Genomic DNA, 25443 nt, shown 5'->3' with positions numbered 1-25443 from the left:
AATTCAATGAATTGCGTCAAATCACTACAGTGTTATTTAAAATCACAGTTTGAAATATTCAATCAATGTGACACTATATAGAAGAACCATAGGCTTTAGCAAACTCAATATGTGACAGTGGCAATTTAACAAGTCAAAACCTCAAGCATAGTCAGTACAAACAGTCTTCAGTTGTAACTGGCTGGGGAGGTCATGGGAAAGAGGGATGGAGAGATGCAGAGCTCCACGCTCAGACCACTCCAGCTCCAATCTCAGACCTCCACTCTCAGCAATGACGTAATTTTTGAGCGATTATACATTGTCTCAAACAGAGCGGATGAATGGTACGTGATAAAGGTCAAACGTTCACATCGTCAATCTTTACATTCATGAAATTATGTTTGCCTTTAGTCAAAGTGACCGAATATAACAAAAGTTACGTATGTAACTACGGTTCTATGAGTCCTGGATGACTGCCAGAGGCGGTCCTTCAAGCCCTGAATGTATCCATCTCGCGCATGCAAAGGTCAAGTGTATATCTTCCGGTGACATCAGAGGATCTGTTCCTGCAAAAACTCGCGAAGCCACATGGATTCTGAGTGAAAGAACGCTCTGGCGGTCATCCTGGACTCATTGAACCTTAGTTTACATGTGTCTCCATGAGCATAGACGTGAACAATCCAGAGTGTGTACGGGTCGCTTTATTCGCCGCTTCAAGTCAACGAAAATACAAACTTCAAATAACAATCGGACCGGACCCCTTCTCCTGGCAACTTCACGGATTGACAGTCCCGCGCAGAATGGTCCAGAGCTGTAGAAGGCTCGCTTTATTTAAGTCAAATTTCCTGCCCAGGAGGTCTCTTTTCCGGCCAAATTGTTCTTTTAAGTTCCCTGTGTCACTGGTCTCCCGCTGATAAGAGTTCCTATTTGTTTCCTGCAAATCTTATTACTCAAAGGTTCTCGGGCGGGGATCACATGTTGTGGACGTTGATTTTCCTGTTTTCTGCGTCCCCCCTTGGGTGTCGCCGGACCCGTTTGTTCCTCTACCTTTGTCAGGTGTGGTTGCAGGCAGACAAAAATGTTGAATCTACTGGTGTTTTTGACCCTAATTCTAATTCGAGCTGGTCTCAAACCAGGAATCAGTATGCGATAAATGTTGATTGAATGTGAGTGTGTGGACAAAGGTTTCCTTCTCTTTAGGTCAAACGAATAAATTGTACTTTATATTTTGAATACCTTTTAGCATTTATTTAAGTATGGCGTATACATATACTGTATAACAATTTTAATCTAACAGTTCTTTTCATTGTACATCTTCGTCTTTAAAGCAATGTTTATGCAGGGCGGAGGGCGTGTGTGGTTTTTGTAAGCATATCGAGTTTGTGATCTGGATGGTTAGCCAAAACTAACATTTTTAATCCATGTGCAGCTCCAGATATTACCTTGTTTATGAAGTGTCTTAAACTGAATCTTAAGAGATCACTGTAAAATAGTTGGTCTAATACTAAACAACAGAGTTATTTTTTTAGAGTTATGAGTTTAATGTCCAATCCGAGGTATGTTTGTCATTTGGATGTTGTTGTTTTTTGTTTCCTCACATCAGATCCACCAATCAATCATTGTAAGTATGTTCTCTTGTGTTTCCAAAGGACGAGCAGAAAATTCTCAGAGACTGTAGAGGGTCTGGCCAATGGGTTGAGGAGAACAGCTTAGTTTTTTAGCAAGAGTTGAGCTGCCTGACATTCTTCAGATGGAGGGAGAGTACCTGGAAGAGGCAGTCAAACGCTTTCAATCTCCGCCATCTGAGGAAGGCGTTCTGATCGATGACGATGAGCGAGAACAAATATTGGAGCCATTTAAATTCTTTTTTTTTCCACAAACGGACAATGCAATCCTTTTGCGAGGAAATGTTGGATAAGAGGAATTATGGGAATTGAACATTAGACATTCACCTATGAATTAAGTAAAGTTTATATAAAATGTTTGAAGTTGTCTTTGTAGAACATTTTTGAAAGGCGGATTCCTTACTTGCTCAGTATTTAATAGACATGGTTTTATTAAGATATTTCTTTAATATTAATCTATGTATCTACAGATAAATTAATTTAGACAAAATCCTAATTAACTAACCCATTTTTGAAAGCATAAATTATATTGTGAAATCTTGTCTAAAAGCGGGTCTGAGCGTGCGGTTCTGAGCCTGAAGGTCTCGGCGTGGCCACATAAATTAATTTAGAAGAAAAATAGATAAATGATTGACGGATGAGATCGATTATTTTACCGATCATAATTAACTTACCCTTTTGTGAAGCATAAATTATATTGTAAAATTTTGTATAAAAGAGGGTTTGAGGGGGGGTCTGAGTCTGCAGGTCTGAGCGCTGAGCTTGCAACCAGACTGTTTCGGCTAGATCCAGCAGTATGCTCTAGAGGTGCTGAGAAAAGGAGTGGGAGCACTGGGACTCTGAGGGGGAGGGTTAGGGTTAGAGAGAGATATTTTTGTAAATAATTCAAAGGTTTAGAAAGAGTATTGTCAGGGTTTATACTGGTTGCCTTTCTCATTATTTATGGGGTTATTTTTTAAACGTGTATATGATTTAGTCCTTTATGAACATTCTTTGTTTTAAGGTTCACCTCCTTTTATACATGTCATGTCACATGACATTTGTTTGGCTTAAATGTCTCACAAAAGAAGTGACAGATTGCTCAGGAAACAAGAGGCTGGCATCAGTGGGTTAAAATACTGTGTGTGTATATACTGTATGTGCTCCGATTAGTTTTTCTTTTCCAATCATTTTATTAGTGTTACTTAACCTATTTTTCTATTGTCAATAAAAGGACTGCAAAACAAAGTATAGAAGGTTCCAGATCATCAATTGAGGCTTAGAATACAATCGTTTCTTACAGTTTATTAAAAAACAGCCAGCTGTGGTACATAATCAATTTTAACACCAAACAACACAATCATCAGTTCAGTCAAACAGAATGTGCAGGTCAAATTGATGTTACACTTTGTCAAAACTATGTTTGGATACAGTATCAAAGACACAAAATACAACATCTGACTGAAAGCAGGTTGTAATGAGGGAGAACAGTGTATCAAGAATATGCAACATTGTTTTTATAGTGTACATTTACATTTATATACACACTGAAGACACATTGGAGACTAATGCTTCACACTCAACAAAGCTTATCGATTCACATTTAACAAGAATATACAAAACAGAAACTATTGTACAAAAGTCAACAAAAATATATATGCTTCCATAAAATGTAAATAAACCAAATGTACTCAAAATTGGCATACAACACTAAAAATGTACACTGAGAAGGCATGTTTTGATACACTTTCAAACACTGCACAACAAACAAAACCATAGCCATGTAGGGTGATTGATAGAATTGCCACAACCAAGGAAACGCTTGCCACTTCACCAAACAACATGTACCAACAAACAGAAAAGCTAATCAGAACCAGTCCCTAATAAACACAGATTCCTTTTTTCTTCTTCATTAACTTTACTCACAAAGGAAACAAAGAAAAGAAAGAATTTGTATGTTTAAAGAACCAACAACAACAAAAAAACTGTCTATCACCATTTATTGCACACTTTTTTCACAAAAATATTCTGGGCACTTTCAACAAACAGCAGCATCTCAATATAAAACAGAGTCGGAATACAGACACCATACTTGACTCTTAACAAGTTGTACAAATGAATAATACAAAATCCTTTTTTTCCTTCTTCATAAACTGTGCAACTATAGTCAATAGGTCCATTTTCTAAGGCGATCCTCTTAAATGTACATCTTACAGTAGTTAGCAGGCCAAACAGGAAAGCCCTCCTCTCCTTATCATTAGGATGAGCATTTGCCACTTTGAATGATTATCTTAACTTTAATTATGTTCATTTACTAATTGCCATGGAAACATCCCAATGAGATTAGAATCACTTGTCCATTAAGTTGGAAAAGCTTGTATGAAACTTGGTGCAAAGGCAAATGGCAGGATTTTGTAAGAGAGATGACACAGGCTTTTGTTAAGACCGTTTTTATCGTATAGACATTTACATTCACAATAAACACTGTTTGAGTGTGTTTGAACCTTGCTCTCTTTATGTATTCGTCCCCATTGAGTTTTCTTTATCAAATATCTTTGATACAGTAGCTTTTGACTCATGTTTGAAATCTCTCATTGTAATCTTCCCAATACAGACAAAACATTAAATTACTAAACAAAAACAATTGCATTGCGCACAGCATTAATGTTATACTTTTTCACATTATTTGCAATGAAACATCCATCTTCTTCACACAGACGTACAAATCTGTAGTTGTAGTCTGTAGACAAAGAATTTTCAAATCAACAAAAAATACTTTTGCTGCAATTGCATCACCACTCCAAGGATAAGCACATGTAGCAAAAACATTTTAGTTGATACAGTTTAACCATGGGTCATGCAGCTTTGACAATGGGGTTTGGTGCCATTCTAACTTGAATAAATGATTACTTTACAAAGAAAACATTTGATTACTGATCTTACTTTATCTGTACACATACATAACTTCTAATGAGAAGGCAAGTGCTTAACAGATGACTTCCACACAACTTATGACCGAAATAGGATTACAACCGAAATTTGAGGCTTTGACTCTATATACACTATACAGTAGTGTTGCTTGAATGAATAATTGATAAATATTGTCTGACTCTATTTAAGAAATGAGCTTTTAAGTATTTTTATGATTGAAGTTTGGAGTTTAAAACTCACAACTATTCTTAGACACTATTTTTATGACGATTCTTCACCTGATATAGTCAGCTCAATTAACATCTTTTTGCATGAGAAAATAGCAACACAGTAGTTTAGACATTTAGAGAATGACATTTAAAGAATTTGGACAGACATCTTACGAGAAGGTGGTAAGCTACATTGCATTTAAGAACACAGTTGCTGTCAGCAATCTCAATGTTATTGTTGATCTAATATCAATAAGTAGATAGTAAGTTGAAAACAACAGCATGAACACTGAGCCCAAGGTGAGTGAATGAGGAAGCTATGAATATCACAAATTGAATGCAAAGCCAAAGCTACATATTTTATGATTTGTAATTTAAAAGAAAAAGTTGGCTTCAATGCCGCTGACCATGAACCACTAAAGGCTTTTGTCTAAAGAAACTGTACAAGGGATCAACAGTCTGTTGATGAGGATGAAATCAAGAGAAATTATGCTACATTACATTGAAAGTCCCTTCAGATGAACCTCATTCACATTTCTGTTTCAGACTCAAACTCATTCAACAAGAGTAAAAGTAAATCAGAGTATGATAATAAATCTTCAACTAGACACTGCTAAATTGCTTGGCTTCATTTGCAATCACTGTACAAATAACTGGTATAAACAAAAAAACGACACTGTTTCTGTTCTCCCTCTCTACTTTTCTTACGATCCTCACCCTCCATGACTGAACCAGGTTCTGCTCAAAGTTTCTACCAGTTAACTGTTATAACACTGTTATTAGACACTTTAAATACAATTGAATTAAATGCTTTAAGAAGCTCAGCTGGAAGCACATGTTATACACTATTGACTAATTTAGATGCCCACGTGGAAAAATAGCTTTGTATAGCAAAAATCTGAAATGAGAGGCACTTGATGGTTGGAAACAAAAAATGTGAAATAATTGTTAAAATAATTTAAGTGTAAAACAAGACCCCATACTTTTGTTTAGATAAATTAGCTATAAACATATGGGGCAATATCATTTCCTAAATATTACTCATATTGGTGCAATCCTCATGTAAAAGCCTTTTTAAAAAACTTTTTCTACGTATAAAATGGGAGCTTCTTCCCTTTATAATAATTAGTACTCAATTATCGTATATTTGAAGCTGCTGCATTTATTTAAAATATTTAGAGTCATTCAAGTTTTAAGCGTCATGCTTGTGCAGTCTTTACTGGGACACTCTTGTGAAAGTTATTAATGTCAGTTATGCAATGTTTTATTTTACTGAAGCCACTTAACTGTAATTTTCAGCCTATAAACTTCTACTTTTTTCCCACGTTTTGAACCCTGTGGCTGATTTGACAGTGTAGCTTTATAGATTTTTAGTGACCGATGGCCAGCACAGGCAATCATTAGCAATAAACATCAAAGTGAGACAAACGTGGGGAAAGATTATGCGCTGAAGAGTTCAGAGGGTGTTTTAGGTTTATGAGATGAAAAGAGCTCTCCAGTGCACTAATGACCAGTCAGCAACTTTCTCCCGACTTCAAGGAAAAATTTACCGACTTTTGCTCATACACTCTCAGCAAAGATCACTGGAATACTGGCCGATAAAGAGGACAGCGCAATTTTAATTATTTTACTTAACTTGCAGGCATTTTTTTTCTGTTAAATTAAAACAACTTAAAACTTCTGTGTACCATCTTTATGTCTAAATATCTACTGTTATAAACATCAACAACGTGAAGTTAGCCTGATATAGGGTCCAAAGTGGGCTACTACAGTGATGCACAGTGTGTCAAAAAGGGGTCTGTCTGTTGTGAGATGTCTTTATGACCGTAAATGTGCACTGCTGCAACGTCCTTTTCTTTCAAAATCCTTACAGGCTTGTTTGTATGATATAATCCAGAAATAGGCACATTCTTGAGCTAGAGAAATCCTATAACCATGGGCCGCACTAAGCGGGTGCACAGCAGTAACGTGCCCTAGTCACGCAAGTTAATGCATTCATTAAGTCCTTTGATAAAAGATTGAATCCTGGCGATAATACTAATAATTTGTAACCATGAAAACATGCGTCTTATATTCAAGTGTGACCTTTATACGTACAAAAGTTTTTAATTTACTTTTATTTAGCATGGCTTATAGTCAGGTGCATTTAATAGATCGGAAATGACAGTAATTATGGAAAATTAAGAATGTACACCATGTTTGACATATTCTTCTGGGTGCACTACTATGAGGGTTTGGAAGAATATGCAATTTCGCCTGAAAACGTATCAGAATATTATTTTAACATTTCATTGTCACAGATCTAAGAAAATCAGTCACTCTGAGACGAGCGTCATCCTGTCTTAGTTTAGGGTGTGGAAAAGATCATCAGCAGGCATTAGAAGTGAGTGTGATACCATATTCCATAGTAAAACTATTAGCAACAATGATAAGGCTACAATTTTAAAATAGCAAAAGACAAAACAAACTCAAAACAAAGCATGACTGATGCGAATACGACATAAATCACTCTATCAAAGAGATAGCCAGTTCCTTGGACTTGGGAGTCTGTTCCTACTCTAGTTCTAAAACCACTGGGGAATTTCCTCTGACATTCAAATCTGCTTTCTCTCCAATGGCTTCTGTACCAGAAGCATCCGTCTCTGGGGAGGCATGGAATTCCAGTGGTTCGAGAGGTTCAGATGTAATGACTCTTGGGAGGTTTCCACAATTTTGAGTTGATGAAGAGACTTGAGAAATGACAGGCGTTTGCCCCGGGGAGGAGGATGAGGCATCGACAGTAGAGGAGCCGCCTGGGTACAGGGAATGGGGTTGTGACTCTTCTAGCTCATACTGCACTCCCAAGGCCTCTTCTTCCTTCTGCACTTGACTCAGGTAGTCGGGCATGAGGAAATCACTGAAAAAAAAGACCAAATGCCAGTTAGGCTCCCAGATGATCTCTGAGAAAAATGTACATTAGTTTAGTATGTTTACTAATGAATCCCATTCAGGCCCAAATAATTTTAATCATAATGTGTTTGTAATGAAATATATTGTTAAACTATTGTATTATATGATATCTTAAGACAATATCTGGCAAGGTATACATTAAATTTCACAAAAAAAATGTAACTTCACAAATTTTCTACTCACACTCAGGTCAACCAGGGGATATGATTATTTTCAGAGTACTCCGTTCCTTTTTAAAGTTATAGGCAAAATCTATATCCATTTTAATGTAGCGACTGAAGCCAAGTGGTCTTCGTCTTTATCTTCCTCCAAAGGATGCTTAAACACATCCATATACTTCCCTGGTGTACTATAATAACTATAATGTCCATCCTTACTGAAGCCTCGACAAAAAGACTTAGTCCAGAGTACTGGTTAATATTGCTTGTTATTCTTTAAACGTCTGCCAAAAACAATCTTAAAATATAGACATATTTCTTTTTTTCCCTGAACAATTTTTCTCGTTGTGGCTTCAATAAAAGATGGACATTTCAGACGAGCACCACAGAGGTAAACTGATCTTTATCAGCGTCAGCCAAGTGGTCTTCATCTTCCTCCAAGATGAAGCCCAAATGGATATCCATTTTTGACTACAACTCTAAAAAGGGAACAGATTACTCAGAAAATGCTCCAAACAAACGTGCACACAGACACACTCGCACGCACAAAACAGTAATATGGGTTTTTCAAGGCTCTTCTCAGAAAAAATTAATAAATTGCAATTCAACTTTCTTTTTCTTATTTACATTTTGTTCACAAAATACCGGTAAACATTAAACATTTTATTTTAATAAATATCAACTTTGTTTTTATGATTGGTTATATATATATATATATATATATATATATATATAGTGTCATTTTAAATGTCATGCTGTATTTCCCAACTACTATGTGTACATGTGTATAGTAGGTTAAAATAAATAATTCTCAAATGCTCTAAAACCAATGCCTGGTATGGTCTACTTGTAAATAATAAACAAATAATAAAACATTATAGTATTCAATTCAAACACGTTCATTGTTTCAATCAGAATTTTAAAAAAAACATCAGTATATAAAAAAAACATGAAAGTGTTACTGACTTATGGATGAAGATGTGTTTAAAATACAACAGATAAACAAAGAAAGAACAAGGGCATGTCTATGGCAGTATCTTTCACTCATGGTCGTCTATTTGGGCGTTATTGACATACTTGAGACACCAATACACATGTCTAAAGAGTAAGCTGCCATTATAATCAACATCGATTAGATTTTAAATTGCATTTCATCCTTCAGAAGGTTAGATCAACGACCAAAAAATTCTGGAGTTCTGAAGCTCGTCTGCCTCGGGTAGAGAGCTTGGTCTCTGGAATGAAGCTAGGGCCTTAAAACGTGAAACGGATCGGAGTGGAGCTTGATTTTTAATAGCCCACCTGAGAATAACAGCATTTCTTCAGCGTGTGTCACAGCTCCTATAGTGTTCTTTGCTGCTAAAGGGTGGTTGAAGGCCTGGTTGTTTGGCTACCACATCCTCAACAGGCCATTAAGAGGTAAATAGAGGCCGTTTTGTGGTACTTGTGAGGAAGCACTCCCTGTCTCACTTCATAAGCCCCCAGGTGGTCATTCTTGGACAGTTTGGCCCATTTATCACCATAGTTTGGTCTGTGATGCAAAGGCGTTACAGTTGTAGTTTTTGTTTTTCTTATACTTTCAATTATCACTAGTACAATTTTTCATGATTTCTTTCCAAATTGATCATCCATCCACTGACTTCAACTTAAACCAGGATGTTTCAATGTTCAAAGTGTTGTTCAATATAGAGGCTGGATGTCTGTTTCCACAGAAGAGTCATGAAGGGTCTGCAAAGACTTCTGCAGAGCGACGAGGACCGTGGCTGGGGCTCTTAAATCTAAGTCCATGAGCAGAACCAACAATAAAAATGTTGTATGTGATTGAAAAATATAGAAAAGTCTGAATTAAGATGGCCGTATGTTATGAGTGATGCATGAACCTTTTCAGATATGCAAATATTGTTTTTACGTTTTTTATTAATCTTTAATTAAAATATTATAAAATAATTTCCATAGTTCCAAGTTAACAGGACTGATTTTGTGAGACTAGTATGATTACAAATGAGATGCTCACGATCTGTTAAACTCCCTTGAATTAAAAAAATACATAAAAAAATATTTTGTTGTAACAAGGGTCAACAAATGACAACATAGTAGGCCCTAGTGTAAGATGATATTAAAATAAAACATTTTTCACAAAAAATGGGTTAGTTCACCAAAAATTCAAACTTCACTTGCTTCAGTCCTACATCAAAATGGTTGAACATTTTTGCCTATAACTCTAAAAAGGAAGAGACTAAAATAATCCCAACCCTTAAACAACATGAGGGTGAGTAGAAATTGATTGAAGTTTGAATTTTAGGTGAACTATCACTTTATTAAGGTGTGCTGTTGTGACTGCTGCAATAAGACACCTGGATGAATCAGTTTGCCCATCTTTTAGTAACTGTTTCCTTACTGCTTGGATGGCCTCTACCGTGGGAATGCTCGTGAAAAGTTAATAGACAAAATACAAAACCATAGTTTCTTCTAAGTCCACCTAGGGCAGGACACTACTGTAATGGGTTTCTACAAACCTAAAGGCCTTAACACACTGTGCTGATTATCGGGTGTCTGGCGCTGTCGACCAGTCCTGTGTGGTCTGACGCAGTTTGGCCCTAGTCTCTCGAAAAAATGACTCATACACAGAAAAGAGACCGTCGGCAAAAGTGCACGTTCTGCGCATGTGTGGCAGCGGGTGAAGCTGCAGCGTGTTGACATCAGAGGAGTGAAAACCGGAAATGCTATGAGACTAGTCAAGAACAGTCGGTGTTTTTACCCGTTGAGCGAAAGATTAAATAAAAATACGATAGATAACCCCACGAAAATGAAGCGAATGGCATGGTCAGCCCTTGGTGTGGAAGAAAGACGTCGCAGAAAAAAAACGTGTGCACCCACGCAGAGGCCCGATAATCGTGTGTCAAGGCCTTAACCAGGCCAATCACCCAGATGGGTTAAGTGTTTCCACACCCCTCTTTATTGTTATTTGTTCCTACGCGTAGGAATATATATACTGGTTCCTAAACTCCAGCTCAGTTGGAAGCGAAAAAGCCACTAGGATGAGACGTGAAACGATTTCCTAGAACTCTACGCAGTCCAGTTGACTCGCCTTTGAACCACTTGGATAACTATGACCTAGATGAGAACCTTCACAGACCGCAGTTAGGCATCCACTCACTTGCCTTTGCAATGACTCTTATGGCGGCTCATGACAGCGTTGGTGCCTTGATTTACAAGGTCTTGCTACTAGCTTCTGTGGTTTGTTGAAGTGACATGTTGGAGGAGATCTGCGTTATTCTGCCATCTTCTGGTTGTCCACCCTAACAGACTCTCGATCTTCTAGATGCGACTACAAGTCCATGTCTCGCAGTGCTGAGTGCAGAGGAATCTTTAGCACTTTGCCTCTCTCACGTTGCTCACTGTGTGGGGCAAGGGTCACTGATGCAGAGAAGTGTGGCTGTTGTGAATCACTGTTATAATTTGTGTTTGTGTAGAGTGCGTTGCTTAGCTGGCGCGGATACTCCTTTTATCTGGCAGAGGAAACATGAAAAAAAGAAAAGAAAATATAAACATATATATTAATCTTTGATTAATGAAACAGTCAAGAATAACAGACTATAATTTCCCCGTTAATATTTTCATACCCCTTATAGTTTGCTAGTAACACTAACAACTACATTCACTACTTCCAGTGAACTCCGGATCAGTCAATAAAGCGTAACTTGGGCAGGGGCTTTTGTCTCTAAACATCTGATTGCCTTTTAAAACAACAGCACACCTTATAGAGCGACCTTGCACAATTTAAATTTAGTAGACAAGAGAACCAATGAGAAATGTGGAACAAGGTTCAGGTAAAACATTTTCATATTTTAAATATCACATTAAATATCTGTACCTTAAACTTCTTCCACCCATTTGTCGTTCTGCAAAGTTCCACAGGTACAGTATTGGGAGATGATTAACTATTAATGAGATCCTTCCAAAATTCTTGTAGCCCTTATATTAAGGTTAAGGTTAAGGTAAAACTTTATTGATCCCTCAGGAGGTCTCCTTCGGGAAATTGTTTATTGAGAGTTGGGATTATTTTCACAGTAAACCGTTCCTTTTAGAGTTATAGGTAAAAAAGTCTATTTTAATGCAGGGACTGGAGGTCAATGGCCTTCGTCTTCATCTTTGTCCTAAAATGACTCAAAAACATCGAAATACCTCTGTGGAGTTGTCTGTAACTTCTCTTTTTTGTAATGAAGACTCGACATTAATCGTTTCCGAATAAAAAAACTTTAATAGGTCTGTATATTTAAAGTTTGTTTGTAGCGGAAGTTGTCAGTCTCCAAGGACCTGCTTGACATGCACATGCCCAAGATTTAGGCTGCTAGCCCAGCAATGTCTGATAAAAACAAGCTTAAAATATAGACTTGTTCATTTTGTTTAGGAACAATTCCTCTTGTCGAGGCTTTAATACCAGGTGGACATTACAGACGATCACCATAGAGATACATGGATTTTTTAAGTGCGTCATTTTCGAAAGAAGGTAAAGCTGTCCAACCAGCGTCCACTTAAAAAAAAAAAAAAAGAAAATATAGTCTTGTTTCAATTTTTTTGGTAACAATTCCTCATGTGCTGGCTCCAATAGAAGATGGACATTACAGAGGAGCGCCATGGAGATATATGGATGTTTTTAAGTGCGTCATTTTGGAGAAAGATGTAGCTGAGCTCCAGTCTACATTAAAATGGACATATATAATTGCATACAACTCTAAAAAAGAACGGATAACCATGAAAATAACCCTTAGTCAACATGATGCTGAACTAAGCCTTTAACAACTCATCTGTAAAGGTTGACTTAATATATTATTCAAGTATTAATTAATAGCTTATATATGCTATTAGGATGTAAATATGAAATAGCAACTATTCTTCATTTACCAACAGTTAGTAAATGAGGAATAGTTGCGACTTCAAATTACTTTACATTTACTAATGGCTGGTTCATGATCTATTACTAATTTAAAAAGTATAGTTATAAACATACATTTAATAAGTAATTGCAAGACATAGATAGATAGTTATTCTAAAGCGTTACCAAAATGTCGTACTTGTGCAAGCGCACTTGAGAAATTAAAATGAGTCACCATTAACTATGGAATGGAACTAAAATATAATGTACTCAAATTGCTCAGAGCTTGATGTCTGGAAAGGTGATTAAGAGGAAAGGTCTAGGAAATATAAACACACAGACAATTATAGGGATTTTTGAGAGAACTGCTGATTAATCTTAATACCTATAATATTTGATCATTCTGAGTCAGAGACACCAAGTGTTTTGCTGCTGGTGGAAACAGCAGTAAAAACTAGATTTATTTTTGAGGTGTGAAATATTGATCTACGTAATAAGACTGGAGCCTTATGTACTGTGTGTGTTCAAATGTATTCAAAATTATGAGCATGCAGTCTTCCCAACATGTTTGAAGGTGTGATAGATATTTGCGGCTCAGATCCAGGTCGGCACTCAATTGTGATATTGACAAATACCCATCAGAGATACAATAATTATCAACAACTAACACAAACAAACACTTTTACAGTTATGAGTGGATATTACATTTTTCATAAACTAATACATTTATTTCTCATCACAATATCATCATATACTTTCAGCCTATGTGCCAATTGAGGTACAGTATTAACTTCTAAATTCCTTCGGTTTCCAAATTGCTATTAGAAATTGAACAGGTAGAAGAAACATTATTCTATTGTTATTATTATTATTATTTTTAACAGCTAACAATGTAACAAAAAACCCATTAACTTGTGGCAGTAAAAGCAAACTAATGTTTCAAATGATGCATTCTCCTTCTACAAGATGTAGTAAATCCATTATCACGACATTGCTCTGTTTTGAAGTGATTACTTTATAAAGTTCTCCCTGTCGGAAATCTCGAGCGATAGGCAACATGAGCCCATTATGAAGCAATGATGTGCTCAACTGTTGCTCCAGCCAGCTGTAATCACACCACACTTTGGTCTATACAGTGAGGCCCTCGGAGGTGATGACTTCAGGGACTTATCGTGTGCGGTGACAAACCTCAATGCTTGACCAATCACAGCAGAGTGGCTCTGGTAGACCAGATTTAATCTCGAGAAAAACGAAGCACTTTCTGTAGTGGCTTATGCACACTTTCTAACGTAGAATAACGTTTACCCATAACCAAATATTTCAAAATGAGAGAGAGTTTTGCACAAAAAAACAAATACTGATGTATACCTTTTCTGCATCTACTATATTTGCCTGTGACCAAAATTTTTCATTTTTGAAGTGAAAAGTACAGTGTAGAGTGTTGCTTTCTGTGAAAATTCCTGTTGGACTATAATTTATTCTTAGATGTCATAGTAAAAAAAAAAAACATCACTAACATTTAGAAATACAACTCGACACATATTCTAGTATTCATATTCTAAATGGAAAAATTAAAGGATTCAATTCTGAGCCAGGTGTGCTCTGAGAAAATGATAGAGGGTCATACCCCCAGACTCCTCACCTGCTCTGGAAGTAGTTTGCTAGTTCGGATGCCTCATGGTTCAGACTCCTCAGGTGTACAATTAAATTGCCAGAGTTGGTGAACATGGCGCCGCACGTTTTGCACTCGTAAATCCGTGGCTTGCGGATAATGTGTCGGGACACCCTCATGTGATGCTTATATTCGCCGAAGGAAGTGAATGTAGCACTACAAATCTGGCACCGGAAACAACGTTTACCTTCGTGCTTCAGACGATGCATCTTAAGGGAGTAGGCCCGTGTGAACTTTTTCCCACAGCGGTCACACTGGAAAGGCTTAATGCCTGCACACAGAGAGGACATTGTAGTCATTCAGTAAGTTACCAACAACCTAAATAATATTCCTTGTTATAATTACCGGAGTGTATAAGCATATGCTGCTTCAGATTTTGAATACGTGTGAATCTGACTCCACAGGTTGGACACTGAAAAGGCCTGTCTGGGCCGTTGGTGGTCGGGCGGCCTGAAGGGCTTATATAGAGGTGGTATGGATATTGAATACCTTCCAGCCTGAAAGACCAATGACAGAAAATTGATTCATTTAAAATAATAACTCAACTAAAGGAGAGGAGAAAGGCAAATGAAAAAACAAATAATCATTTATTACAAACATTTACAAAATATTTGCTAGAAACAACATTTTTTGATACCTTTCATCATCTTCCGTGTGCCCTCCAGTGTTGGAAGTGGTCTGCATTGATGGTAGGCCATCAGACACTCCCTCATCCATTGACCCTAAAAAAAGAGGTTCAAATATAATTGCAGACATTTGTATAGCAAGTATAGAAAAATACCGAAAAGACTCGACAAAGGTAACAAGGATTCATTCAATAATAATTTAAACCAGTTTAATCAAAAGGTTAACAAGGATGTAAACATTTTACATTTTAATGCACACTTTGCACATCAAAGTAAAAAAAAAAAAAGATCTGCATGTCAAGACCGCAAAGCTGCAACCGCTACTTTGGATATGATAGAAAGCAAAAATACCCAAAGTAAACCCCATTCCTTAAGGGTTCGAATTGGTTTTCATGAACACTTCAGTTATTTAATTGTTTATGCCCACTTAAATGTATAATTCATTTATTTTATTGATCTCATTTTATTTATTTTTATTCAAGTCATTCCGTTTTGTCCAGCATTGACACCATTACATAACATCGAAAAAAGTGTTTTTACCATATTTGCAATAAATGTTTTCTGATTCTGATATGACAATGAAAACTGACACATAGTTTCACTGTTAAAATGACAAAATAACTGGGTAATGTGCCACAATGTAAGTCATTTAAGTAAGTAATTTATATTTGTAGAGCGCTTTTTCCAGACCAGGGTCACAAAGCGCTTAAACAATCAAAAAAATACCCAATAAAATAAATACTTAAAAGTTCAAGATAACACCGAGAACAACATAGAAGTCTCAGAAAATCAAGTAAAAGCCTGCATGGATAAAAAAAAGTCTTGAGATTTTTCTTGAAGGAGTCAGTAGACTTTATCAAGTGCAGAGAGAGAGAGTAAGATTGTTCCAAAGCTTGGGAGCAACAGCCTTGACAGATTTCTCTCCTCTGGTCGTGAACCGTGTGCGAGGAACCATCAGCAGATTCTGATCTACAGACCTAAGAGCTGGGATGTAAGGCTGGATCAGATCAGTAACGTAAGGAGGAGCCTGACCATGAATAGCTCTGAAAGTGAGAACCATAATTTTAAAGTTGATCCTGAAAGAAACTGTCAGCCAGTGAAGAGATTTAAGGATCGGAGAAATACGAGTTCTTCTACTAGAGCGGGTCAGAATTCTCACTGCAGAGTTCTCTATCAACTGCAGGGGAGAAGGCTCCATCTTGTTAAGACATGAAAACAAACTGGTGCAATAGTCCAGACGAGAAGACACAAACACATGGATTACAAGCTCCAGATCATGTTGTGACCAAATTTTCCTAAGTTTACAGATTTTTCTCAGTCGAAAATGGGTTAAATGGGTTCTGAAATTTGACAAATTAGCCGGGCTAAAACAGATAGATTGAGTTTTTGTATACAATGAACTAATATAAATGACATGCATACAATGAAACCTTTTTTTTGTGTCTGAGCAACATAACAACTCCCTGAGCAGCCCCTTGAACCACTATAGACAACATAGGACTTGTGCACTGTGGTCCGGTGCAGTTACAATTTCGCCCCCCCCTACAATTTTGGTCCCCCCACTTCCTATGTGATGACTTCACATACTGCATATGCGAACGTCTCTTTAAATATTTTTAATGGGCTAAAAAAATGTCAACAGAACGTTTACATGATACTTTTTACCACACATAAAACATATATATTGTCAAAAAGACGATCTTCATCAACTTAATCACTTTCCATTCTTTAATTTCCTGGTCTGACGATACGTGTGACCAACGGAAGTGCCCAAAACAACAAAAATATTAGAATATTCCCCTTTCTATAACTCATTCTACCCGTCTGTAGTTTGTAATCATAAAAACCTCAGTAATATTTTAAAGAGACGTTCGCATATGCAGTGTGTGACATCATCATGTAGGAAGTGGAGGGACCAAAATTGTAGGGGGGACCGAAATTGTACCTACACCGGCCAGTATCACATCCTTCCAAATGACACAGCTTGATAAAAGATAAAATACCATAAGTTAATAAGTTTAGCAACATACAGTGAAAAGGAAAACATATTTAACATAAACCTTTGTAGTATACTGGAAGTATAATTTTATTTTTCAATATAGCAAAATATACATTACCAACCAAGCCAAACATAAACTCTAATACATAAGGTTCATAAATATAACTCACCAATCGAGGATGACTGTGGACTGATTAGAAGGTCCTCTTGGACTTGGTCACTTCCTGGCACCGTTTGTTGGTCACTCAATGAGCTTTGTGAGGCAAGCTGTGAGGACGCCTCCTGGACCTCTTCATCACTAAGGCGCTCAACTTTAACTCTCACATCCACCTCTTCTGCAGGCACAGGTGGTGATCCTCCTTTAGTGCTTTCACATGTCAAAAAGTCACTAAGTCGACGGCTGACTACAGCTTTAGCAGTACCGGTAGTACCTTGTTCCAAGCAGCGAGGGCTTTCCGGATGCTTTGATTTGTCAGAGTGAAATCTTCTGTCAATGCCAAAAGGAAAGGTCCATGGAAATGCCAAGGACGATTCAACAGGTGGAGCAGTGCTGTCAGAGAATGAAGGTGAAGGATTTGTAATCTGGGGGGAGATAGTGACTATTTGATTTGTACTTTTGAGTGGACTCTCTGGAGAAGCCATTGTTGCAAAGTTTTTTCTTTTCCTGCGTGATTCACGGCAAATAGGAACATTCCTTTCCATTAGACTACAGTCAGATGATACAGGAGACACACTGCCATCAAGAGGCATCAGGGCACAGTTCGACGACACACTTTCTGGGGCAGCATCATGGACATTCTCTGCAATGTTACTTCCATTGTTTCCTGGGCTCCATAAAATACTGGACTTCATGAACTCTGAACATGTACTCGCCACAGTGAACATCTGCATGTAGCTTGCAGCTGCCAGTACATCAATAATGTTCTCTGTGCTGATAGACAGTGTAGACGTGTAGGCATATTCTAAGAGTGGAGCAAAGCCACTGACTGTCACATGATGAAGATCCAATACAAACTTGTCCTCATCCTCATGCCGGCTTAGAAGTTTGGAACGAAAGAATTCGCTGCAGCAGGCAAGGACCACTTTGTGAGCTAAAAAGAGTTTGTCCTGGACCCGGATGGTGACATCACATAAATGGCCCTCATTTCGAAGGACGTTGAGCTTCTCGAGCATCTCCTGGCTGTGGGAGGGTGAACTGTGGGTGAATGTTTTGACCCCCATGTTGGAATCCACTTTCGAAGGAGTAACGGGAGGATTGCCCTACAAAAAAAAAAAAAAAAGGCAACACATGTAAATGACAAAAACATGCAGGACAGTCTGTTGACAGATTTGGTTTATTATATTATTATTTAATAGAAAAATGTTTATTAGCTACAACAATTGATTGGACAATAAATGAAACCACACTAGGGATATAAACCAAGAAAGAAATGTATGCCTACAAACCTTTTTTCTGAATAAATAAAATGTTACAAGGATTCAAGGATTTGTATTGTCATTCCATGGATGGAGCAAAAGGCATGACTGTGGCCCAGGCATTATAAGAGATTTTAAAAAAAATGTGAATACGAAAAAGGACCACTGTTTATAGTCTGACAGCTATATAAAAGACACAATTTTTTTGTCTTGTAATCCTACTATGACTACCCTGCAGCTTCTTCCTAGGAGAAAGAGGGTGAAGAGCACAAGTGGGTGGGTGGGTTGAATCTTTCATTATTGCTCATTTCAGCTCTCCCTTTGAATCTGAAGCCCAAGATGTCCATTATGGTGGATGAGGGTGCATACTGATAACTTGCTGTGAACCATTCACCACCATATGTAGAGTCTTCTTCACTGCTGTAGAACAACTTTCATGCCAACAAGTTATGCAGGAGCTGAGAAACCTCAATTTACACATGTAGAAGGTTGATAAATAAGCAGTAGACACTCATCAGTCTCCCGTAGAATAGCCGCTTGTGAACCCTTCAATCCAGGGCAGGACGTTTTACAATATGTAACAAAAAACAAAATGTGTCTTGAATACCTATAATTTATAAAAAAAAAAAATCAGATTTAACCCAATTACTGTACAAACATTAGTTAGCTGCAAATAACAGAGCTCAGATTGGCTGCTCTGCATGTCAATCAAATGGTTATTGCACCAATTGGTTTATTTGCACACCCACACGTTTGTAGTTACACAAGTTCAATTATTCGCTAAATTATAAATATGCTTCTCTTTTACGAAACTGATTTTTTTTTTATAGTATAAGGAACAAAATGATTCGAGTCTGATCGCTTTAAGTCCTCTACGAGAGTCATAAATGTTCTTGTGAAACATGTCAGCTTTATTAAACTGAAGCTGCAGGTCAAAATGAAAGCACAACAAAAGCCGGATTCCCTCGTGTGATCAGAGGTATATAAATGCACAACCACATGATGAATATTTGTAAAAACACTTATAATATAATATATAATATAATATATAAATGTGATTAAAATGCACACGTGTATTGTGCAGGAGAGCCACAAATTCTAATGAAGCTCAGAGACTATCATCATCAGTACGGTTACTGATTTACAGTTTTATTATTGTTAACCTTCATTTCAAGTTTCAAACAGGCCACTAATTACACCGTTAATAAAGTACTTGTAATATAAACCTGTATGTAAAATATAAACATCTACACTGGAGCTCTTCAGAACTCCTTTACAAGTGTCAACATCAGTCAGTAATGTTTAAAATTAACAAATATAAACTGTTAATACAGTTTTGATGAGAGCAGAAAAAGTGTGGCACCCCTGGACTACATAGTATATATACATTTTTTTTAACATTTTGGGTGGTGGTGTGCTTTGTGAAGTGTACCTTGGCTCAAAAAGGTTGAAAACCCCTGATAAAGAACAGGGATTTGCCTGTGAAAATAAAACCTACCTATCTAGGATAGTCTTGTCTCACAAATTGAACCAATTTCCAATACCTCCTAAACACAAATTAATTTTAGTCCTTGGGGTAATTTGCATAATATCGTGATTTTTGAAGGGAAACCACAATGCAATGAGGACAGGGAACACTTTACTTTTATGCAGTTCTAACTGCACAATTATACAATGACATTAAGAATTCATTTTATTTTATTTACCAAATTCAAATGTGTCAATGAGGTGACACCTATTTTTCCTATCAATGTGTTAAAAAACAAAATTGTTATTGCAATTGTATGAGAGAAATGTATTAAATTATATAGCATGACATTCCATGAAAGTAACTTTACATGTATTACTCATGTTTAAAGGGCAAGCAATCTTAAAACCCAACTTCCCTTTATAAAGTTCCCCATCTTAAAAATCGGCAAATGTAAGGTTACGAAAGCAGGTCCCGCTATGACGCAATAATGGCCTGTACTGCTCTAGCTGGCTGTTATCGCGTCCTGCTTTGTTCAAAGAGTCCTTTAGAGCTGAAGAATTCTTGGATTGATGTTCCTCATAATACTAAGTAAATAACGCCAAGTCGAGATGAGGGCAAGTAGAAAATAAGTGAAATTTGAGTTTTTGGTGAAATATCCTAACTAAGTGTTATATGACAATAACCCATATATGGTATCACAATATTTAATTATTTGGATTAACTCGATTCTTTAGTGGGAACATACAGACACAGCATACATCAATTATTGTTACACAACTGCTAAGTTTTCTAAAATTTGTTATATTGTCATAGTTTTAATACACAGAGCAGCATTCAGGTTCTGTTTTAGCAGAAGAGACGGGGTAAAAAACAACAAATGAGTATTGAGGACAGCGAACCAAGTTATGTAACTAGAATAAGAGCAGGTGTGCAACGAAGCAATTCTAGCCCATGGTCAGCAAAATGCAGGATGCGCAGCAGCTGTCTGAGAGACGTGAATTCTCTGAGGCATGAGATTTTCCATCAGACAAAAGCACGAGTGAAGGGGCACTTGCTGGGGGAGTACACTTGTAGACAATAAAAATACGAGTCTGTGGTTACTTCTTAAGGTGCTCAACTGAATGATTCCTATTTTTTTGTAATATATTCTAAAATAATAATAGTAGCTAAAAGTGATAGTTCACCAAAGATTGTAATTCCACTCATTTATACTTCTTCATGTCAACTAAGGGTTGGAATTGTTTCCTGTTTAATTGTTTCCTTTTAAGAGTTTAATGCAAAAATGCAAGTCCATTTTAAAGTAGCCAATAACACACTTAAAAACATGGGGCTCGTCTCTGATATAACTGACATGTTTTTTCCAGAAGAATGCCTGTGACACTAATAGAGAAGATGTGAAGTGATCAGAAATTTGTCAACTTTGTTTGATATATTATAAAAACAAGCCATGAAACATACAATGAAATAGCTGCTAAAAACATTCTGTAAAAATTGATCATGTTGTCGTTATAAAGATATTCAGTTTGAATTTTGTAAACAAAACACTTTTAGTCTATAAATATAACAAGCATTTGTTTGCATTTTGTGCAGGTGAGCCACAAATTCTATTGAAGCTCAGAATGATAAGACAATCTTCATCATCATCATCACTACTCGTTGAACTTCCTTCCATGTTTCGAACAAATATTTGTGTGAATACCCATATGTAAAAAAATAAACATTTACACCAGAGCTCATGTAAATCAGTGTCTAATCTATGTCAGACATTTTTGAAATAAAAGAGTATCAACTGTTAATACTATTTAGAGCCAATCCGAAAACGTGACATCACTTGAAAAAATGTCAAGAGCAGGTTTCGAACCTGTGACACGTGTTGACTCATCAACTGAGTGAGCGAAACAGACGTTCGGTTTCAATAGGACACACATCCAAATAATGTACATTTATAGATAACTTCTTATTTTGTGTCCACTTTATCATTTGAGCCAGATAATATAACGAGAATGATGGAAAAGCAATAGACGCAGTTTTCCAAACATCTGGATAAAAAAGGTGACCGAAATAGGATTATTTAATTCGGTATTTCTGTCACAACATTGAACAAAAGCAGTTATTTATGAATAGTGTTTCTAATACAAAAATATTTTTGGACAATCATTTTGGCAAACATTCACCACTTAGTTGTATCGTATTAGTAATTGGTGTTAACAATGTTTCTGTTTTATTGTCTTAGACTTCCGGTATCAGCGTAGCTAACTCTGTCAGCAATGCATAAACACAAAAGCTAACTTGCTAGCCGCTAGGCTACCACAGCGTCACACCATATTCCGTATATTCGCCGAACAAAGCAGTCATGCAGCTGCTATTCTCGGGGTTACTTAGCGAGGATCTGCTTTCATTATTATAGCAGTTCAATAAGTTTACCTTTTTTAGTACGACGCCCGTGAGAGTATCCGGCCCCCTGGATGCTTAGCTCTTTGGGATACGGAGGGGTGAAGCGACAGAGCTTCACCCTGTTCACCACTCACATTCCTCGCGGTTGTCGGGCTGCAGCCACCTTGTCAGCCACCTCTGATCACATTCTAGAAAAAACATCATACCATTTTCCACAAAACCCCTTTTTCCTTTGTGTTAGCTGAGGTCCAGTGAGCGCTCGATTGGTGTCCCCCACAATGCAACGCGATCACCCCTAAGAAAACAGTATGGAACAGGAAACCACTAATGTAACGTTTCTTAACTTTGATTACTAGTATGAGGGAGAAACTTATAAATAATTTAACCGTAATCTTAACTGGCATGTACATATATGCCTCCAGAATGAAAAAAAAGTGCATGAAGCTGTAGTACCATGACGGAATATAATGATAAATTGTACAGGTAATGACAAAATGCACCCACCCTATGACGGTTGTTTATTTAACAGGTGGGGGAAGTCTTTAACTCTAGACTAAATCTTTGGAGAAGGTATTTAACCTTTCATTTTTATAAACGACCTTCTTGGAAATATTTACTTCACAGTACTACCTAGTTAACTAAACATGATCATTTGTTTTATCTGTTCAACCAAAAATAAAATGTTGATCACCCTAGTTACAGAAACAGAATTTAATTTGGAAGCTTGTTATAATAATAACAATAATATTGATAATGAACACAGAATTATCCTTCACTAAAGGTATGTACATACATCCAAGGCACCATTTATTTTGCTTTTAGTAACAGTAAATCAGATTTACATTCAAGACTGAAAACAATCCATTTTAAGATAAATCCAATACCATATAAATATATATAATATATATATACAATGTAGATAACATACATTTTCTTACTTCGACATATCTTAATAACATATTACAGACATTTGTTTACTTAGACACAACTTAATAACCCTGCCTTGATAATAGAATAAATGGTCAAATAAAACTATAAAGCAAAATATGTTGCATTGTGGATTAGCCGATCATAATCATGGATTTTCTATTTAATCTAAAATTCATATTGGTAATGCTCCCAAATTTGATTCACTACAACATTGGATTATATTTGTAGTGGGGGTTATCTTATGTACACGATTAAGAACTAAATGTACTTCAACCTAAATAAACTAAACATTTGTTAACAGAATCTCACAGAATCTTCTAACATTAATAAAAATGTTTGATTAAAATGTGTTTTGAACAGTGGCTGAGAGGTGCAAAACATAATAAACAAATTTTGAAATAAAACACACAATCCCTGATAACAAAGTACAAATTCACAAAACAAAACACAAAATCAATGAAACAATAAAATAAATTCACAAAACAAAACACAAAATTGCTGTAACAATTTAACAAATTCACATAACAAAACACACGATCAAAGGGACTACAAGTTTAACCCAGAAGTGTTTTTTTGGTGAATACATCGTCACCAATGCCTTGAAACAGTCATACAGAGATCAAGAGCAATGGTTTGTATAGCGTGAATCAAGCTATGTATGATGTCAACACCATAGTCTTGTCCTCCAATAATGATCTCTGCACTTCTCCGTGGTGACAGTTGGAACTGAAGATGTGATGCTGGTTTAAACCACGATGAATGTGACTTTAAGCAGGTAAACATCTAACGCAAACCAGAAAAGTCACAGGAGTTTGAGGTTTATAATTAATATTAATTATACTGAAATGATTAATCAATTAAAGCAAGTTTTATTTCATAATTTAATTTTTTTCTCACAACCGTCTTTTACACTTTTGTTTGTTTGACTAATACAAAATGAAGTGCAACTCAACTCCCAAGTTGTAACAATCTTTTTATTTTATTTAATTTATTTTCTATTAACAAATGCTTTAACATATTATTGGATAGTGTGTCTATATGTTCATAAGGTTGGCTCTAAAATGTGATGACACATGATATTTATATTCTTGCTTCCAGATCAACACCTAAATCATGCACAGCTGCATCTGCGTCTGCTGCACAGAACTAGACTGTAGGACCAAACGCTGGACTATTCTATTCTGCAGGATTAGTTTCTGTTAACAAAATTAGTCGCAAAACCAGCATTTATTTTAAAATTTCCAAGCACCCTGTATCTTAGCTACATGCATGGCAATTTGAACAGACCAAATCGTTTGAAAATTGCTCCAGAATAATTGGCGAATAATTGTATTTTCTGATTGAGAAGTGCCTTCTTCCCTGCAGCTCTTAATAGGCTGCTGCCTTTGAATAGACTGTACCAAGATGGCGGCGCTTTATACACATCTGACTACAGTCGATGCAGTGTCTACTATATATATATATATATATATATATATATATATATATATATATATATATTATTCCTCCAGTTTGTCGCTTATTAATTGGAACAACCGGTGACCGAAATTGTAGGGGGGACGTACAATTTCGGTCCCCCCCACTTCCTACGTGATGACCTCACACGAACGTCTCTTTAAAATATTTTTTATGTGATAAAGAAACGTCAACAAAACGTTTACATGATACTTTTTACCACACATAAAACATTTATATTGACAAAAAGACAATCTTCTTCAACCTAATCACTTTCCGTTCTTTCATTTCCTGGTCTGACGATACGTGTGACTTTGACACTAACGGAAGTGCCCGCGCTACATGTGACGAAGCCGCTGATTTGCTGAAGCTGTTTTACAAATAGAATAGAAAACCCCTGAGTTATCTATCATAACCTCAGGTTCTACGAGTTGGTGCGAAGCCCTCCAACGGCTTCGCTATTGGTTTACCCCGAGGCACCGCCTCGTCTCTGAGAAAGCTTAATGAACTCGCCACCCAGCAGGGGGCAGTCCACTTCCTATAAAGGCGGGAAGCACCCGCCGCACTTTCTCCAACTGAAAACTCAGCGAGAAGGGCGGCCGCTGGGCGACGAGGTTGGAGGGCTTCCCACCAACTCGTAGAACCTGAGGTTATGATAGATAACTCAGGGGTTCTACGTCATTGGTGCTCCGCCCTCCAACGGCTTCGCTATTGGTTTACCCAAAAGGCGAAGCCTGACGGGATAAATGTACCCCCAGCTGGACGCCGCTCCTGGAG

The 25443-nt window shown here is 36.8% G+C and overlaps 1 protein-coding gene across 3 annotated transcripts; it reads right to left on the bottom strand.

Annotated features, from left to right (window-relative positions):
• Positions 1-3569: 3569 nt before the first annotated feature.
• On the bottom strand, positions 3570-22574 carry zbtb44 (zinc finger and BTB domain containing 44). Of its 3 annotated transcripts, none has more exons than XM_087795358.1 (6): positions 22312-22574; positions 17171-18260; positions 15013-15097; positions 14721-14872; positions 14346-14646; positions 3570-7619 (listed from the first exon to the last, which is right to left on the bottom strand). In XM_087795358.1, the coding sequence occupies exons 2-6, from the start codon at positions 18219-18221 to the stop codon at positions 7277-7279; spliced, it is 1932 nt and encodes a 643-aa protein (XP_087651484.1). In that variant the 5' UTR covers positions 18222-18260; positions 22312-22574; the 3' UTR covers positions 3570-7276. The 3 variants fall into 3 exon arrangements, with proteins under 3 accessions (XP_087651484.1, XP_087651487.1, XP_087651486.1); XM_087795361.1 differs by having other exon boundaries at positions 7476-7619; positions 14563-14646; positions 22312-22571; XM_087795360.1 differs by lacking the exon at positions 3570-7619 and adding an exon at positions 10978-11336 and having other exon boundaries at positions 22312-22572.
• Positions 22575-25443: the final 2869 nt, after the last annotated feature.

Source organism: Callionymus lyra, chromosome 7 (assembly GCF_982586985.1).
Source record: "Callionymus lyra chromosome 7, fCalLyr1.hap1.1, whole genome shotgun sequence".
NCBI classification, from domain to species: Eukaryota; Metazoa; Chordata; class Actinopteri; order Syngnathiformes; family Callionymidae; genus Callionymus; species Callionymus lyra.
This window is presented reverse-complemented; position numbering and strand designations above follow the sequence as displayed.

Coding starts and splice junctions, on each gene's coding strand:
- zbtb44 (XM_087795358.1), bottom strand. CDS start 18,221: ATGGGGGTCAAAACATTCACCCACAGTTCACCCTCCCACAGCCAGGAG. Junction 15,098..17,170: donor TCCACAGTCATCCTCGATTG/GTGAGTTATATT, acceptor CTCTTTTTTTAG/GGTCAATGGATGAGGGAGTG. Junction 14,873..15,012: donor CACACGGAAGATGATGAAAG/GTATCAAAAAAT, acceptor TTGGTCTTTCAG/GCTGGAAGGTATTCAATATC.